The following is a 17,375-nucleotide window of genomic DNA, read 5'->3' as shown; positions in this document are numbered from 1 at the left end:
CTGGCAATACATGTTAGCTCAGAGTCAATCTTCCTCACAAGAAAAGCATTAAAAAAAAAGAGAGAGAGAGAAATGTAAGCAATTGCAGTGTGAACAAGCTTATTTTAAGGGAGGTACGCTTCAAAACAATTTATGCAGTCTTTAATCCTTATTTTTTAAGCATAAAATGGTACAACCTCATTATTCTTCAGATTGAGTTTCAAAATACGATGGATTTGAACTATGAGACATATGAAATGAAAACACACCCCCCAAAACAAAGCAAAGTAAAAACAGGAAACAACTCTTTAGAAAGACTCTAATTGGCTGGTTCCTAACAGCCACAGCGATTGGCTGGCCTCACATGGGCTTACAAGGAATGGAGATTTTCTGAGTAAAAGGCTCAGAAATCAGAGCAGAGTCAGAATAACAAATAAGCTTTTCAAAAGGCAACTGCCCAAACCAAACAATAATTTTTCACTTGTTTACAAAGTGTGGAAAGAAATAAGGGCCTCCCCATTGGTATTTTCACCAACCACACATACACACACACGCACTGCATCATCATTATCATCATCATTAGTATACCTTCTAAAAATTGAAGAAGACGGAAATAAAATTCATCCTGGAAAAATAACAACCAATGGAAATCACTTTAAATGTAAAGGAGCAACGAAATTTATTGACTGACTTAAACACAACAGTTAAAATGGCAGTGTCGTATTTTCAATTTAAGATGTTTGAATGAAACAAGAAAAGTGCTATTAGTCCAAGCTTCTTACATTCATTAAGAGTGACTATCAAAAACGGCAACATGCACAATGATACATATGCACAAAATGGAATTATATCAACAAATATACAAAATACCCAAAATAAAATATTTACAGGTTTAAAAATATAAACATTGGTTCATCTATCCCATTAAACCATTGGAGTGGAGAAAGGAGAAAAGACCCTATTGCTATTTAGAATCCTTTGTTAAAACAAGTTTCAAAAACATAGAGTAGTTCTAGAAGACAATTTTTGATGTTTTGGGGGAGTTTAACATTCTATTATAAAAATAATATATATAAACCTACTAACAATTTTCCTCCTGTGCACAAAAATAATACAGCCAAAAGCTTGTCCTCAAAGACATGCCTGACTCTCAGGAAAATTAATTATAGAAAGGGAGTCTCTCATTTGGGTTTTCTTTATCATTGTTTTCAAATAACCTGCAATTTCCTGTATTACACTGAGATATTTCATATAAATATCTTGGGCAAAACCTGCAGTTAGCAATGAGCCTGGTAGATAGCTGGAGTCAAGTGAAAAGGACAAGAATTGAGTTTTCCTGTAGCATCAAAACCATTCTCCCTGATATTCTTGATATAGCTACCACTATCAGGTCCTCCACGTCCAGTTAAATTTATCCTGGAAGCAATAAAAATGTTAAATATTACTTGGTTAGAGTTTCTCCTCCTTTATTTAGACGTAACTGTGTAGTGGGGGATAAATGGTTGTAATGCAGATATTCGAGAAGGTTCACTGATTCCTTCAGGCTACCTGGGGCCACTCATGACATGTTAATGAGTATTTACTGTATGTCTACTCTATGTCCCTATGCAATTTGACCCGATATTTTTAGTATTTCAGCTTGAGTTACCAAGTGATTCGGTAGGTATGTGGGAAAGTTTAATATGTCTCCAATAACCAGTAACTTATTAAAAATGGATCTTCTCACATAGAACAAAGAGTTACCCTACCCAATCATTGAATAATTTCCAAAAATTACCCCAGTTTACAATTCAGTAGAATGACCATCTGTTATTGAAATCTTCTATTACCTCCCATTAAAATGAAATGTAGAATTCATTAAAAAAGCATTTTACCAAGTGTAGGCAGCCCACGTGTTAGTAAAATAACCTCATTAATTGTGACCGTGATGCAATTTCAAACGGATTTTCCCTAAATGCTGAGAGTGGCATCTCAGGAGAATCAGAGTGGAAGAAAACTCAGACAGCAATCTGTTGAGTTCACTCCTGAAACTGCTTTTGGTTCTCTTATTGACAAAGCAGTCATCAGATTATAAAATCCGTATGTAGACCTGCCAGTATGTAACTCTAAAATAATTGGTAAATCTGGTCCAAAATTTTGACTGGCCCAGGTGAGAAAAAAAACCTGCTAGACTCCGAGATCTACCTTCCAGACTTGCACATATAAAAGCCATCAAGTAATTTTTCTTACAAAAACCAAGTTCACCTTTGACTAAAATAGTCATGGTTTTAACGGTATCCACAATCAAAAATCTGGTTTGGCTCTTGCATTTCAGAACTTTGATCAGTTTGTTACGTAAAACAAGTTACGCAAAGATTGAATCCTACGGCCAAAAAAGGATTATAATTAAAGCATGAGCTACAGAGTTAGACTTCTGGTTTAAATTCTGTCCGTTCTTATTAAATGGGTGACTTTGGACAAGGTATTTCACCTTTGTGAGCATCATTTTCTTCCTCTGTAGAGTGGAGCCAACACCCACCTTGCACGGTTCTTGTGAACAGCGGAGACAGCAACGCAAAGGCAAGTACACAGTGTCATCCCGGCATGGCATAAACACACAGGATTTTAACTTAACACATTAATTTTAATTTAATATAAAATACTCAAATTCATGGTGACCGATTTGTAGCTATTCGACAAATATTAGTTGAACGAATTAATGAATCAGAAAAGATAGGCCAGGATTCAATGGCTGTAGACAGAACATAGGATGCGCTACTTTTGAAAGAGACAGGAGCTTATGTCTGAGGCTCAGAAATGTATCCAGGCCAGGGATCCCCTAGGCTGCTCCTATTCAAACAATAACACAGAATGCCCAGAACAAGCCTAGACTGGGCTGAAGGTGGAAAAGCAACAAGTGAACGGTGCTTGGAATGACTGACATCCCAGCAGGGAAGAAGTGCTTCCATGACAGCAGAAGAGATTTCTGTCCACACGTTTGAAGTTAATCCCAAGAAAGAGAGGAGCCTCCAAAGGAAGGCAGATTGTTAGCCCATTAACTGTGCGACAGTGGCAGGTTTCCCTGTGAGCAATGGGAGCACCACCATCTTGGACACAATACCATTTTCAGCTTCTGACATAGGTTAGCTTTGCTTCTGCTGAAAGATATTAAGCAGTTCTTAGCTTCCCTACTACCATGAGTCACTAAAGATTCTCCATCCCTGCTGCAAAGACTAGGGGAAAAGAGAGAGAGCGATGGAATGGGATGGAGACAAACAAAAAAGGTGAATTAAAGATGGCGTATTAGGGAGATTTTGCCTAACTCGCATGGCTGTTAAGAGGACTAAGTAAATATTTGTAACGCTCCTAGCAATCACTGGAACTTACTAAGTCTTCGATAAATGTTAATCATTGTTATGATAATTATTATTTTTAGAGGAATTTGTGTGGCTTAATCCACATCGCCCGTGTTCAACCTCAGCCATTCTGCTCCACCCCACAAACTATAAGCAACAAAACAAAGATAGATAAAATAAAATCAAGATGGTTTTAAAAAATATTAAGAAAGTCCAATTACAACACAGCTATGTGTGAGCTCCAAACTGAATGGGCTTTTCTTAAGATTTAGGTACAGTGTATGCCCCAGGAATATGGGTTGCATTGAATTAAAGTAAATAGCAGTCATAAAATGTGCCCAGTTTCAGATCTGGAGTCTTTGTGACTGGTTCAATCTTTCCTTTTCCAGTTTGAGAAGGAACTCCTTTCCATAATCATGAAACTAGCATTCTGAATGACTCCTTGAAGACACTATCTGCAGTGAGATAATAACTTTCTTTATAAGTGGCTATTGTTTAAATCATCATCACAGTGAAAAGGCTCTGAGAAGCAATCCACGACAGCCGTCAGAACATCCTCAGAGCAAGACGGGTCACAGTGTCAATGACTGCCCTTAAGAAAGGACCACACTTGCCTACCACCTGACAATATTGTAGCCTGCTTCTTTTTACGAGGTGAAAGCTTGCCTCTTGCTTCCCCACATGGCTACATAGAAAATACCAGTCTACCATACTAGCCTTTTGGTCTCAAACTGTTTTATAAATATTTGTGGATAACAAATTCAAAATTCCTAAGGCAGAGTGTACACAAATGAGAAGTGTGTTCATCCCTTGGTCTGCCTAGAGAAGGGGGAGGGAAGGGGGGTTAGGCCAAGGTATTTGGGTTTCTCCTCTTATTTCACCCAGGTACTTTTAACTGAGCATTCTCAGGTCATCAGGAGTGGTAAGAGGCTACAGCAATGCTTTTCCTTTGTTTAAGAGAATAAAATTCTTGAATTAATTTATTAAGAATGACAAGGGGGGGTGAAGTATATGTGAATGTATTGGAACGTTTCTCAGCGGAAGCCAGGCCCAGGGGCCAAGCCCAGATAGTCACACTTCAGGAGAGAAGTCTGGTACAACTACAAGCAGGAAAGACGTTCCCCTAAGAAGTGTCAAAACACACTACCATCGCGACAAGGGTCCCAGTACTGCTATCCAAGGGCACTAAGCCAACAGCATGGAGACAAAGGGAGAGGACCACGAGCACATTACCCAATCTCTCCAAAAGAAGTGGACAGTAAAAAGTCTCCAAAACTTAACCTGACAAAGATGTAAATAATGAAAACTCAGAAAGTTCAGTCAAAGAAATCTTGATACCTAATACAGTCTCTTTACCTTGACAACTGTGTAAGCAAAGGGTTATTTGAATATTCATTTAAGTGCAAATACTTGAAAACTACTTCTGAGACTGAGTAAACCCTTTACACTCAGAAAGGCATCATTTTCACAGATATTCAACACTTTGTATTTTAATTGGCAGATAATTTGTGGAAATGTATCTAAAGGAAGTTCCTAATGTTCTATATTCCATTGTTTATTAGGGGAAATAATAAAAATCTATTTCCTCCTGCAATTATTAAAAATGCTGTGGGAAAATTTCTCCCAGTTGGTGCTAATGGAAGATTAAAAACATCAACCGCCATTGGTGCTGAAGCAGAGTGGGTCAGGAAACATCGTCTGTGCGATGGAGGTTTTAAAGCCAGGCTGTCTTCATGCAGAGCTATTGAACTGACCGATAAATTCAGGGCCAACAATTGATTTGACTTTTCCTCTCTACACTGGCCAGCTCTTTGCCTAAAGCGACTTAATCAACCAAGTATTTCAGAATCATATATACACAGGAAAGTTTGTCATCAGCCCATATCCAATCCTTCCCCTAAAAATATCAGCAAATAGGGCCAAATTAGATAATGCATTAATAATTGGAATGTAAATCTATTAAAATTCTAAAAGAGAGTCTTCACAAACATAAATGAAAGTAGCCCTTGGCACAAAAAAGCAACTTTATCCCTTGTCTGTGGTTGGAAAAGATTAAGACACACTCTTCTTGCATTGGCCCGGATTTCCCATCAAGTGATTGAGGCCATTTAATTCCTTGCCTGAATTCTTCATTTGACTGGTGTGGGTGGAATTCTTAAAGATATAGAATAAAAAACGTGGGAAATATATGAAGAAAAGAATTATAAAAGAAAACATTTTAAATCTTGTCTAACCGGTTGACAGGAAGGAGAAAGTAAAATAAACTTGGCTGACATTTTCCTTTACTTAGAAAAGAAGACACAGCATAGTGGTGTAAATGCAGAAATAAGTCCCCAAGCTGTGAAAGCAAACATAGTTTGTTCCAGTGCTTACAAAACAAATAAATAGACCGCTTGTACTATTACAATATTCTCATTAGTACTTCAGATACTCTTAACTTTCCTGTACAATTGAACAAATGAACTAATATAACTTTGTCAAGAATCCATGCAGAGAAGAAAATAACCCTTGCAGGAAAGTGTGCAAGAAGAAAATAAAGATCCTTTGTTTTATAGCTAGGAATAAAATTTATGTTCTTTCCATTCACTAGGGAAAAATGAATGTATTTTGAGTCTAAATAGTACTATCAGTGTTAAATCAAATTTAAATTGCTTTTCTAAAGACAGAAATAATTTCTAAAATATTTCTGGGTTTACAGTAGCTGCCTTTGTCTGTTGGTTTGTGCACAGCTGAGTGCATGGGCACGTGTAACTGTGAGTTGCTGTATGAGTTCCTGGTGGTGTATTCAGAGTGCTTCTGTCTGAGTACAGGACTTCATCTACCGACAGAAGAAAATTTAACATTAAAACATTACTTTGTAATAACATTAAGGATCTGACACAAAGCAATAAAAGCCAGTAATCTGACTAATAAAGAAACTCAGCAAATCTCTACCACCTCTTCTAATCAAATCATTATAAATTTAAAATGAGGAACAACCTGCTTTGTGCTACTGGCTCAAATCTGTTTTCCTTTGACGTCTGCTCATTTTGTTACTTCCTCCATATTATTAAAATAGGTTTTCATATACTCAACTTGCTTTATTCTTTCCTTTATAAAACAGAGAAGAAACTTTAAAAGCAAAAGTAGTATCACTTCATTATTAGGGCAATCTCTCTGGAAAACTAGAGTTACATAGAAGGGCTTGTGGCATTTACATGCGTGTAATTCCCCTTGAATGTGTCTAACCTTCCCGAGACCGTGATGCACCTCCCAGCAGAGGCCAGGGTCTTCTGATTAAATACACTGAAGTGCATTTCAAAGAGGATGTGATATAATCATGGGGCACTAATAGCATTCTAGGCACTGATTCAGTGTATCACTCCAAGTAGGCATACGGTAACCCTTTCTGAAATAAGTGTTTTATCTAAAATAACAGAAAATATGTGTCGAAGTCAACCACTTTTCAAAAAAATCTTGGCATAAAGTGTTTAGGATACGTAAGCTTGCCAGTGTCATATTCTGAACATATCTGTCTCAGATACAAGTCTATAAAGCAGAAGTCCGATAACATGAAAAACTATAGTTTTCTATTGTTTTTCTTTACCTGTTCCTCATTTTGGACTCCCCATATTGAGGAATGGTTGAATCCAAAATTTTTATAACCAAGGTCAAATTTCTGAACACCAGGGTTGGGGGTGAGAAACGAATAGACCCTTACCCAAGACAAGGCAGAACCATTCCTCTGACACATCAACACAATAGATCTTTTTTTCTGCATTGAGAGCCAGAGAACCCATATAAAACAAAACAGAACTGCTTCTGGTCACAGCACATAAAAGAACATCAATGGTTTGGGGACAGTTATCATATCTAGCTATAAAACCAGATTTTAGACTTGAGGTTACTGACAGATTATAAAATGTTAACAGCTGAATAAACTGTAAAATATGCATTATCTACACATGAAAAGGTTACAGAGTTTATAAATGCTAAAATACTGTGGCTATTGGCATTTAGTGAAATCTTTCCCTGATCCTGATTTCTGCACTGGGTGGAAAAAAAAAAGGGAAAAACGTGCTCTGCTGAGCTTTTTATTTCTCGCCAAAGGAACGATCTAAACCAACCAACCCAGACTCTCCCTTGTTGTCCTAGTGGTCGGTATTTACCTGTTTGCATACCTAGCAACTGAAAGAAGGCAAGTTTTCTGCCCATCAATGATCCCCCTCCTGCTCCTCAGGTAAATACCTGGCTCTTTCACCTTTGTAGGTGTTTCCCACACAGTGATACAACAAAGGGTCGTTTTTTTCCTGGAAAGGAAAAGGAAAATAAGGTAGGAAGGAAAGCGTCAGGGAAGAGGAGGGCCCCTCTGGTCCTCCCAGTGGTTCCTCCAGGCTCTGTGGACCACGGCAGCCAAATATCACGGCATGGTGCTTACCTAGGTTTGGTTATGTCCTGTTTTCTGCAAAGGCAAGTAAAGGTGGCCTCTGAGTGTTCAGTGCATCAAAGAAAAAAAGAAAGAAAAAAGATTTTTAAAAAGGTAGAAAAGAAAAAGTGCTTGAAAAGAATTCTCAGGGACTTATCTTGAGAGGAGAATCCCGTGTGTAGCTCCCCCTCTCGGGTGGATCCTGCCCTTACTGGCGGCACAAAGACCTCCTCAGTCCAGGCTCTGCAGCAGGGACGTCCTAAAAGCCTTTCTTTAGGGGAAACAAAACTTATTTTAGTGATTTCCAGGGAAAGTTGTATTCCTTGACATGTGGTCCATCCACCTTGGCCTCGGAGACCTCACAACTTTTTGGCACTGTCGTGGCACGCCGCTGCGCGGATGGTGGTCCCAGCTAAGCCCCGGTTGCTGACCCTGCGGACCAGCACTTTGGAAACGGGGATTTTTGTTCTGGGCATCTCACTCCTGGCTGGTTGCTGGTGCACTACGGGATGGCTGGATGGAAGGTTCGCGAGGTGCTTGATGCTGATAGGGATCTTCGAGTCCTTCAGCAAACTGCCTGGTGTTCGCAGGGGACAGGTGATGGTGCCTGGCGACACAGGCTTTAACCGGGACACGCAGGACGTCTCCTCGTTGGCGGGAAGGGCTGCCGGGCTCGCGTCGGGATCAGCGTAGAGATCGTAGAGGGCGTCGCCACTGTAGCTGTCCCGGGGGATGCCCGCCTTTTTCCTACTGTTGGTGCCGTCTTCCTCTGGGCCAGGGGTGGTGGAATCCCAGTAGCCCTCGTCACTGTTGGGGACTCCTTCCTGCTGCTCTTTCTCCGGGTGCTGAGGCTCCTCCTTCGGCTGGAGCTCAATGTGAATCCGGTTGAGCCTCCTGCGCTTGACCAAGGACACGTCCTTGGCCCCTTCTGCACACCTGGCATCTTTGGAGGCCTCAGGTACCACCTTGGTCTCCAGTGCTGCTGCTGCTGCCTTAGCCGCTCCCTCTTGGGGCCCTTGTCCTTGGTCCTCAGTCTGGGACAGCATGTCCCAGAATTCCTGGAGATAGGTGTCGTCCACCTCATCCGGGCTGGCCATCTCCTCCCCTCCTCCTTGGTAGGCCACCACGCTGGGGTTCTTTTTAGAGAGAACTGGCTTGCCTGGCCCGGGGGCATGCTTGTCACAGCTGGGACCTGCCTCGTCCTCTTGGTCTGCAATAATATCTCCACAGCCTGTAAGAGAGTCAAAGCTTTTCAGTGAAGTCACGTCAGAAAACATCAAACAAATACGATCGGCCGATGGGTCTGAGGGTGGGTCGACAGAGGAGGGGTCGGGGACGGCAGACGCTCGGCCGCTGCCGCACTCGGAGTCGACAGGGGGGACGGTCTTTATCGGAACGTCACCTGTCCTGGAAGCATCCTCTGCCGTCTGGGCCTCCGCAGCGCCCAGCTCGGGGGGTGCCCCGGGCGTGTCGGCGCGCCGATGCCCCGCGGCGTCCTCTCCCCGGGCGCTTTCGGCGTGAGGGACCCCGGGGCTCTCGGCCTCTCGGCGGGTCCGCACTTCGGCCGGCGCCGGCTCTCCCCCTCCGGGCTCACCTGCTGGGCCCCGCGGGGCGTCCTGGCGGGGCTCCTCCGGCTCGCTGGCTGGTCGGGGCGTTTCCTCCTTGACGCACTCCAGGCTGGCGGTGAGCGACCCCGGCAGGACCAGGACGCGGCCGCCCGGCGCCCCCGCGCGCTCCCCCTTGTCCTCCTCCTTCGCCCGCTTGTCCTTCTTGTGCCAGCGCATACTGCTGAAGAGCCCTTTCAGCCCCCTCTTTTGTTTGCCGCCAGCCTTGCTTGCATCTGCCTGCTCCCCTTTGCCATTTTCGGATCGCCCGTTCTTCTTCAAAAGGGAGAAGAAGCTGTGTGACTTCGCCACCGAGCTGTTGGCCAGGGAGCCCACGCCGGGCACGGCAGCCCTGGGGGGACCCGGGTTCGGCCGAGCCCCGCCGCCGCCGCCCCCGCCGCCGCCCCCGTCGCCCCCGCCGCGCGGCTCCTCCTTCCTGCTGCTCTCCAGCACCACCACCTCGGCCAGCCCGTCGTGGGTCCTGCTCCTCACCATTCCCGTCGAGCCCGAGCCTTTCCCATCCCCTTTGTTTTTGACCCCAAATATGCTGGGCATGGTGCCACCCGATTTCCTCTTCTTGAATAATTTGAAAGCAGCTTTATTAATCCTCCCCGACGGCTGCTCGGCGGCCGGAGTTTCGGCAGCACAATCACAATGCAAGTCCATGTCTGCCGCGAGGGTCCGGGCCCCGGCCTCCTCCTTCCTCCTGCAGACCCCCGCGGACGCGCGACCGCCGCCGCCGCGCTCGCTGACAGCCCCGCCGCCGCCGCCGCCGCCGCCGCTGCTCGCCCCCGTCGCCATGGAAACCGAGCGGGATAAGCAGCTTTCGTCAGCCGTGGGCTCGCGCCAGGCCACTGTCATCCGTATTCTAAATCAACCTGAGCCACTCGCTGCTGCCGCCGCCGCTGCTGCTGCCGCTGCCGCCGCTGCTGCAAAAGGAACACACGTAGAAGACCATCTCCCCTCCCGCCAAGGGCTTACATAATACCCTAACCCACTTCGGATCCGGCTTGGCTTTGTGCTGCATAGCTTTTCCGTGGCAAGAGCAGGCAACAGAGCCTCGAGCTGATTGCAGAATTAGAGTCGCAGTTATGGAGTTCAAATTCTAGCCAATCGTACCCACCTTCAGATTCCTCCCCTAGACTCGCTCTTTCCAGAAGCCCAATCATGGAGCACAAAATGCCCCCAAAATGCACGAAGAAATTCAACCCAACGCGAAATGCTTATTTCTCTTACCACCTATCCTGAACTTCATGAATCTTCATGCGTTTCCCAAGCCCTTCATGTCTGTCCTTATTATTTGGGTACCAAGCCGAGCAGGCAGGGAGCATCTGTTTACATCCGTGTCTTGTCCAGCGCTGCGCACAGTCGCCTAGTCGATGTTGAATCGTTATTATTGCGGTTCTGATTCTTGCTACGTAAACACCGGCCATCAGTCGAAAACCAATTAGCAACTGTCTGCAAGGAAGGTGCATCAGTTCTGTGAGATGGAAGTCGAACGGTCCTTTGAGACAACCGTGGCGTTTATCCCAGACTCCCGCTGCTGGGGCTGAGGTCACTGAAGGCACTGCCCAGCCTCATTTGGTCGCAATGGAGGAGCCGAGGATGGAGAACAGTTTGAGAATCTCAGGTCCACTCCACAGGTGGTCCTTGGGGGCCAGGGTCTACCCCTTCCTTTTCCATCCAGCAGGACACAGGCGTTACTCCTGGCTCTGCTGCTGCCACCCACCATGCACATCCCCCAGGGCTGTCCTGTAGCCCCCTTCCCGGGTGAGATAGGGAAAAGCCTGGCAGGGTCCCTGAGTGCCTGAGAGTCTCTGCAGCTGCTTGATCTGGGGAAAAGGAAAACCTCGTCCCAGGGAACAGCCCAGCTGGGGGGTCATTTCTGTGCTCTGACTTCCAAGGTGATTGCTAATATTGTAACCTTGGCACCTGATGTGATCTTAGCTGAGGGTTTATTAGCAAAAAAAGAAGAAATTTGGAGAAGTATGTACACATAGATAATTTAAATGTGTTTAATATTATTTAGCAATATTATGTAATAAATATGTAATAATATTTATTATATGTAATATATTCATTGTTATTTATTAAATATTATTTCATAATACGTAATCTTCATGTGTATACAAATATCAATCTTTTCCCTAATCATTGTGAGCTTCCTTTTTTCTATGCTACTTGCATTATACCCAGAAACCCCAGTCCCCACTGATTGAAGCTGGAGTTTTACTAACAACGTGTGTTGGCCATTGAAGCTTCTATAACATGGAACACAGTTGGTCTGAGTTCAGGCCTTGGGGTTATTAGTCATATACTTGCCCTTTTCTGTTGAGAACATCGTTTTGTAAAATTAAGAAATCAGAGTTTAGATTTAGAGAGGTTTCTGATCCCATGGCTCTCTCACTGTTAGCAGGCCTCTCTCCAGGACCAGGACAGGGTGTGAGAGGCTTTCCCCAATTCTAAGTGACCACTTGCCACGAGAAATCAGAGTCCTCGCTGCCTGGGAAGAACAGCTGAGGAACTAGGAGGAGAAGTTCATTTGTTATTTCTTCACAAGCTTTTGAAGGATGGTTGAAAATCTTCCTCAGTTTTTTTACATGCACTGTACAATTGCTTCGATACGCGGCGTACCACACAACTGTATCAGTCTGAAGGAGCTTATGACGGACGGGGATCAGGGAAAGATGAAGTAGTCGCTAAAACATCGCCCCTTCTCCGCCCCTGAGCCTGAGAGTTGGGAGAAGGTAGACCTGCTTACCCACTGGGGAGCTCTGACCTACCAGGACAGTGGAATGGGAGCCTCATTTACACGAGAACCCTGCCCCTCCCCACCCACCCACCCACCCCAGGAGAAATTTGGCCAGGACTTTGGGATAGATATCATCCCTTTGGGACATAGACATCCAAACAAAGAGAAGAGGACAAAGCAGTCTTTAGTCTGGGGATGGTACCCTGCTGGCAAGTCTTCGGTCCTGAGGTGGAAGAGAGCCAGGAGACCAGGAACCATCCGAAGGCCCTGGACGAGGTGAGCTTTACCAGCTGTGGTGTGAGGCCCCTCAAATGTCCTCCAGCCCACGGTCCTTGTTAAGAGGGCTATCAGAGAAGGGAGAGTGAGGCCAGCTCACAAGGGCCTTACCAGAAAAACAGGTAGGTGAGGAGAGCACCCTGATCCCCGGGCCAAGGGGAGAGGGGTGTGGGGGCGATAGTTAGAGTCCCAGTCACATTGTTGGGTGGCAGCCTGAAGCAAAGGCCGTTGTTGTGAAGCATTGCAAAGGTTTACTCACACCTGAAATTGCTCTTCACAGTCTGGCGTGGGGCAAAGCAAAGATTGCATTTGCACAAAATGGTGACTTTTTTCCCTGAAAGACAGATCATGACCGTGAAGATAGTTTTACTGGAAGCAGCCTGTTCTGGGTTGTGGTTTGTTCTTTCATTCCTTCTCCCCTCCCTGCCACTGCCCTGCCCTGCCCCCATTTAGAAAGCGAACAGAAAAATAGAGTGGAAAGGAGTGGAGAAGGGGGCTGAGGGGAAAGGTTTCAGAGCAAAGCTGTTCCCAAATGATAGGATGCTTCCCAAGTGTAAACAGCAAGTGGGTTTTGCTGGAAACATGTGCACGCTTTTCTTTTTTTGGCACAAGGAAGTGTTTGTCATTCAGTCGGGGCTTTTCTCTCTGGTTAGCGAGTATCTGTGGAGGAGGATAAACAAAAGGAGAAAAAAAATAAGAGAAACACAGGAGGAGACATTTGAGAGCACATCATCATCATCATCATCATCACTTCCTTTCCCGGGTGTCTTCTAACCAGCCTAGTCACTGCCTTTGTCCTAAACTTACTGCGTGGAATTGTCTTTCTGAGGGGAACCACCCAGAACATAATGTGGGAAAGGCTGGGTGAGCAGCTGCGCTCCCAGCCACGGTGGCTGCTGCTGTGGAACTGCCCGTGTCACAGCATTCCCATTAAGGAGGCCGCTGGCTTTACCTTAAATTTGCCCTAGGTCTTTAAAGCGATCATGTTTAATGAATAAAGTTTGGAAATGATACTTGAATTGGGACCAACAGGTCCCGTCTCCAGCTCACTTAGCCTGCTCTGGACCCCAGCCCAGCTGGAAATGTCAGCTCTGTGCTCTCGTCCATCTCCACCCCCCACCCCACTGCACCATGATTACCCTCCAAGGCGAGCTCTAGAAACCCTGTGATGTGAGTGAAGACCCTCAAATGTCCTGGTTACGAGGACTATCAGGAAGAGCCCAGCCTTGTTAACCTCGACCCTCACCTGTCTTTGCCCTCTGAGGGATGCTATGGGCCTCTTACAAGCAGAGACCACAAAACGAAGTGCACAGATGCCAGAAGAGAAATGTGGGGTTGCCCCTTGCAGGGAGCTTGGCTCAGGGGTCAATGCTACTGGCACTTTCCTGTACCCTCCTTCCTGGGGACGATGAGGCTCCAGCCGAAGGCCAGCAGGGTGAGGACCAGAGAGGTCTCAGCATAGTAAACCCTGAGCTAGACTGAAGTTCTTATGTTTTCTTTTGCATATTTTGATTTCTGATTTTTTCTGAACATCGGCTCTCACTAGGGGTTAATAGCTGTTCTGGGTATAGGTTTCCGCAGAGGAGAAGTTCATTTCTAATTAGAAAAATTCAAGTGTAAAAGCCCGGCACACCTCCTCATTTTCCACATTAACCCTGGAGTACAGCTAGGGCTACTGAGGCGAAAGGGCTCCTCGCAAGAGGAGACAGAATCCTCCGCAGGCTCTGGAGTGCCCGGGAAGCTCAGGGAGTGAGGTGTGCTGGGCTCAGCAGGTCGTCACTCATAAGATGTCCCCTCGGCCCGGCCCCAGGGATTTGTACCTGGATCCAGGGCAAGGAGGTATGCAAACAAAAGACCAAATAAAAGCAAAATGAGCACTTCTCTGTAACATTGGTGGACCCCAGGGGGCACGGGCCGTGCAGCAGCTGGCAACCCTGCCATTTGGGCAGTTTCTATGCTTCTCTCAAAGCTTCTGGTTACTGCCAGCAATCACTGGCATCCCTTGGCTTCTAGACACATCATTGTAAACTCTGCCTCCATCTTCACATGCTGTTCTCCCCCATGTCTGTCTGTGTCTCTTCTCTTCTTATGAGGACACCAGTCATATTGGACTAAGGGCCCACACTAATCCGTCCAGCATGACCTCATCTTAACTTACTTCTTAGTCACAGCTGCAAAGACCCTATTTCCAAATAAGGTTACATTCACAGGTATGAGGGCCTGAGACTTCAACATATCTTTTGGAGGACACAATTCAACCCACAACAAGCATCACTGCCAGTAATTGTGACAGCATCCACTTCACCTGCATTCCTTCAACCCAGTCACCAATGTCAGTCCTGGGCACAGACATTAATGTCCTTGGACTCAGATTGTTGAATTCAAATTGGGTGTAGGCTGTTCCAGCAAGTGTGGGCCCTCGGCAGATTTCAAGGTCATAGATGGCACTTCTGGGGTTGCCAGCAATGAGGGGACAGTACCAGTGCAACCAGAGTAAACAAGAAAGAAAATGGTGTTGGTCAAGAAGACTAGATCTTGGTGTACATATGGTGGTCCCCGGGTTCTTCCAGGATTACCCAGGAACTTGAGAGGGATCAGAGGTCCCCTGTAGTGCACAGGACAGAACAAGAGAGACACCGTGGCTGTTACTGTTCTCCTATTTCCTGCACGCAAGCCAGAGTGGCCAGAGAAACATGTTACACCATTACCACCAGTCTGCTCCTCCCCAGAATTCCCTTTTCTCCTGGTCTGCTATTTGGCTAGAGCTTCTCTTAGAAAATATCCTATCCCAGATTGCAGAGTCGGGCAGGTTCCTTCAAGCTGTCAGCGCCAAGGCGGACGCAAGGAAGCCAAAAACAGGGCAGCATGAGGTCAGATAGCAGAGGGCGGGTGGACAGGATGCTAAGGCTTTGGGCATGGATGAATGCACATCAGGGAGCAGCCAAACTCAGCAGTGGGACTCATCTAATCCTAGCAAGGATGCACCTAGAACCAGAGTCCAAGATGAGGGCCCACAGGTGTTAATGAGGAGGCACAGGAATTCAAGAGTGTGAGCCTGGAGGGGGTTGCAAAAAATGAATTAAAGCCCAAGCGTCTGGCCCCTTGGGTGTACTTCCACTCATCTTAAAGAAGCTCTACTCTGTGTGCCTCTTGACGTGAAGCAGCATCACACGCAGGGCTGGTCCACACAGACAGCACGCACGAAGCATCCTGTGTAGCTAAGGCAGGCCCTCTGCCCAGATTCCTCGTTCCCACCTGGTCTCCAGCCATATGAGCAAGCTGCTCTCTGCCTCAGCATCTCCTCATGGCAACCGTGACACCTTCTGGATCACTGGCTCCCTGTCTCAATTACTTGAGCTTCAGGCTCAGAAACACGAGAAGGTTCCCTAGCTTTCCCATGCCACTTTGGTTCCACCCCTGGCCCAGGTCATAACATCTCCTCCCCTGTCCCTGCCGGGATGGCACAGGGGGCACACACAAGGGCTCCCGACAGACATGGCAGGGTCCTTCTACTCTAGCTCCCTAAGCCCAGGGGGCCGGGGCAGGCGGGTCTCATCCCCACACCCTTGGAGCTGACCTGGGTGGACAGAGGAGAGAGCACAGCCTCTTCCTGAAGATCCGCTTCACTCTGTCTTCTTCTCCAGCTTCTTTTCTCCCATTCTCCAAAGTTTTTGGGTCTTAAGTAGTCAGGGCAGCAGACAAAAACACATACTTATTCTTTAAATTTATCGCTTAGGTGGGACCTTCACTCTGGAGGTTTAAATGACCCTGGCTTGTGTGAATAAAAAGATCTTGTTCCCCAAAGATACTGCCATGGGCTTCAAAAGTTTATTCTGAACTTCCAAAAGAGTCTCGTCTTTTTTTGTTGTCTTTTTTCTGCATCTCTGCCTACCTATTCTAGTCTAATTGCCCAGCCCTGTAAAATCCCTAACTCCATACACATAACACACAAACACACTTGCTCTCACGGTCTATGTTCCCAAGTCTGAACATATTCCCTGAATATGGTGTTGGCCTTCTGCATTTGTACCCACTGTAGCTATCACCTGGGATAGTACTGCCCCACCTGTGCAGTTAATGAGTTCTATGCATCCCCCAGGTAATGGCTGGGACCTCAGTCCCTCTACGCCTCTCTGAGGCACAGCAGATTCCCATGACATGTTGTGAAAGATCAGGCATTTTTTACATAGCGTCCATCATCATGGTGCCCCAGGGCCCCCTCCCCATAAACTGACTCTGACTTTTAGGGACTAAGGGTTGTGCCGAGAGGGAAGAATGTAACTCTTCCCCTCTGTTATAGGCAGAGCCACCAACCAGCAGAGCTGCAGGGGAAAAGCCCAGTCAGCTCCATCAAAGGCTGATGACTCATGTTCCAGGGCCAAGATCTCCTTTTTTTGAGTTACATGGGATGGGTGGGTTACTTCTCTTGGTATTCTAATATGTTACGTAGGATTGTGCTAGCTTCTGTAACAAACAGATCCCCCAATATAATGACTCAACCCAACAGAAGTGTACTTCTTTCTCACCTACCCGTCCTAGGCAGTATTCAAGTCATGGGGTGGGTTTCTCCCAGGTGATCATTCAGTGTCCCAGGCTTCATGCCTTTCGTGTCACCCCCAGGGTCTTGTTGCCATCTGCTCTAGCCTGTCATAGGGGAAAGAGATCTTGGAATGACCTTGGACTCAGACGTGGTGCACATCACTTCCTCTCACATTTTGTCGGTGACAACTGGTCATACGGCCACATCTAGCTACAAGAGAGAGTGGGAAATATGGTCTAACCGTGTGTTTGGCCACAAGCTTTGTATCATGGAAGGAGAGAATAAATTAGAGCAAACAGCTAGCAGAACCTGCCATGAATCAACCCACTCTGTAGCTATGCTGGGGAAAGGGAGCATTCTCCAGCCCCCAGCAGGCTCTTTCCTTCATGCTTCCTCCTCCCACAACACAGTACATTAGATTTCAAGATCTCTGTGCTCCAATCTCTATAGCCCACTCCCAGCTCTCTTCATACCCTTTAGCCTT

General features: G+C 46.2%; 1 protein-coding gene across 2 annotated transcripts; it reads right to left on the bottom strand.

The window, feature by feature from the left end:
- Positions 1–758: 758 nt before the first annotated feature.
- AMER2 (APC membrane recruitment protein 2) lies at positions 759–10,233 on the bottom strand. Of its 2 annotated transcripts, XM_046663723.1 has the most exons (2): positions 9,314–10,233; positions 759–8,950 (listed from the first exon to the last, which is right to left on the bottom strand). In XM_046663723.1, exons 1-2 carry the CDS (start codon positions 10,182–10,184, stop codon positions 8,079–8,081), a joined length of 1,743 nt encoding a protein of 580 aa, XP_046519679.1. In that variant the 5' UTR covers positions 10,185–10,233; the 3' UTR covers positions 759–8,078. The 2 variants fall into 2 exon arrangements, with proteins under 2 accessions (XP_046519679.1, XP_046519678.1); XM_046663722.1 differs by having other exon boundaries at positions 759–10,233.
- Positions 10,234–17,375: the final 7,142 nt, after the last annotated feature.

The sequence above is a fragment of the Equus quagga genome, chromosome 6 (assembly GCF_021613505.1).
Source record: "Equus quagga isolate Etosha38 chromosome 6, UCLA_HA_Equagga_1.0, whole genome shotgun sequence".
Taxonomy (NCBI): Eukaryota; Metazoa; Chordata; class Mammalia; order Perissodactyla; family Equidae; genus Equus; species Equus quagga.
This window is presented reverse-complemented; position numbering and strand designations above follow the sequence as displayed.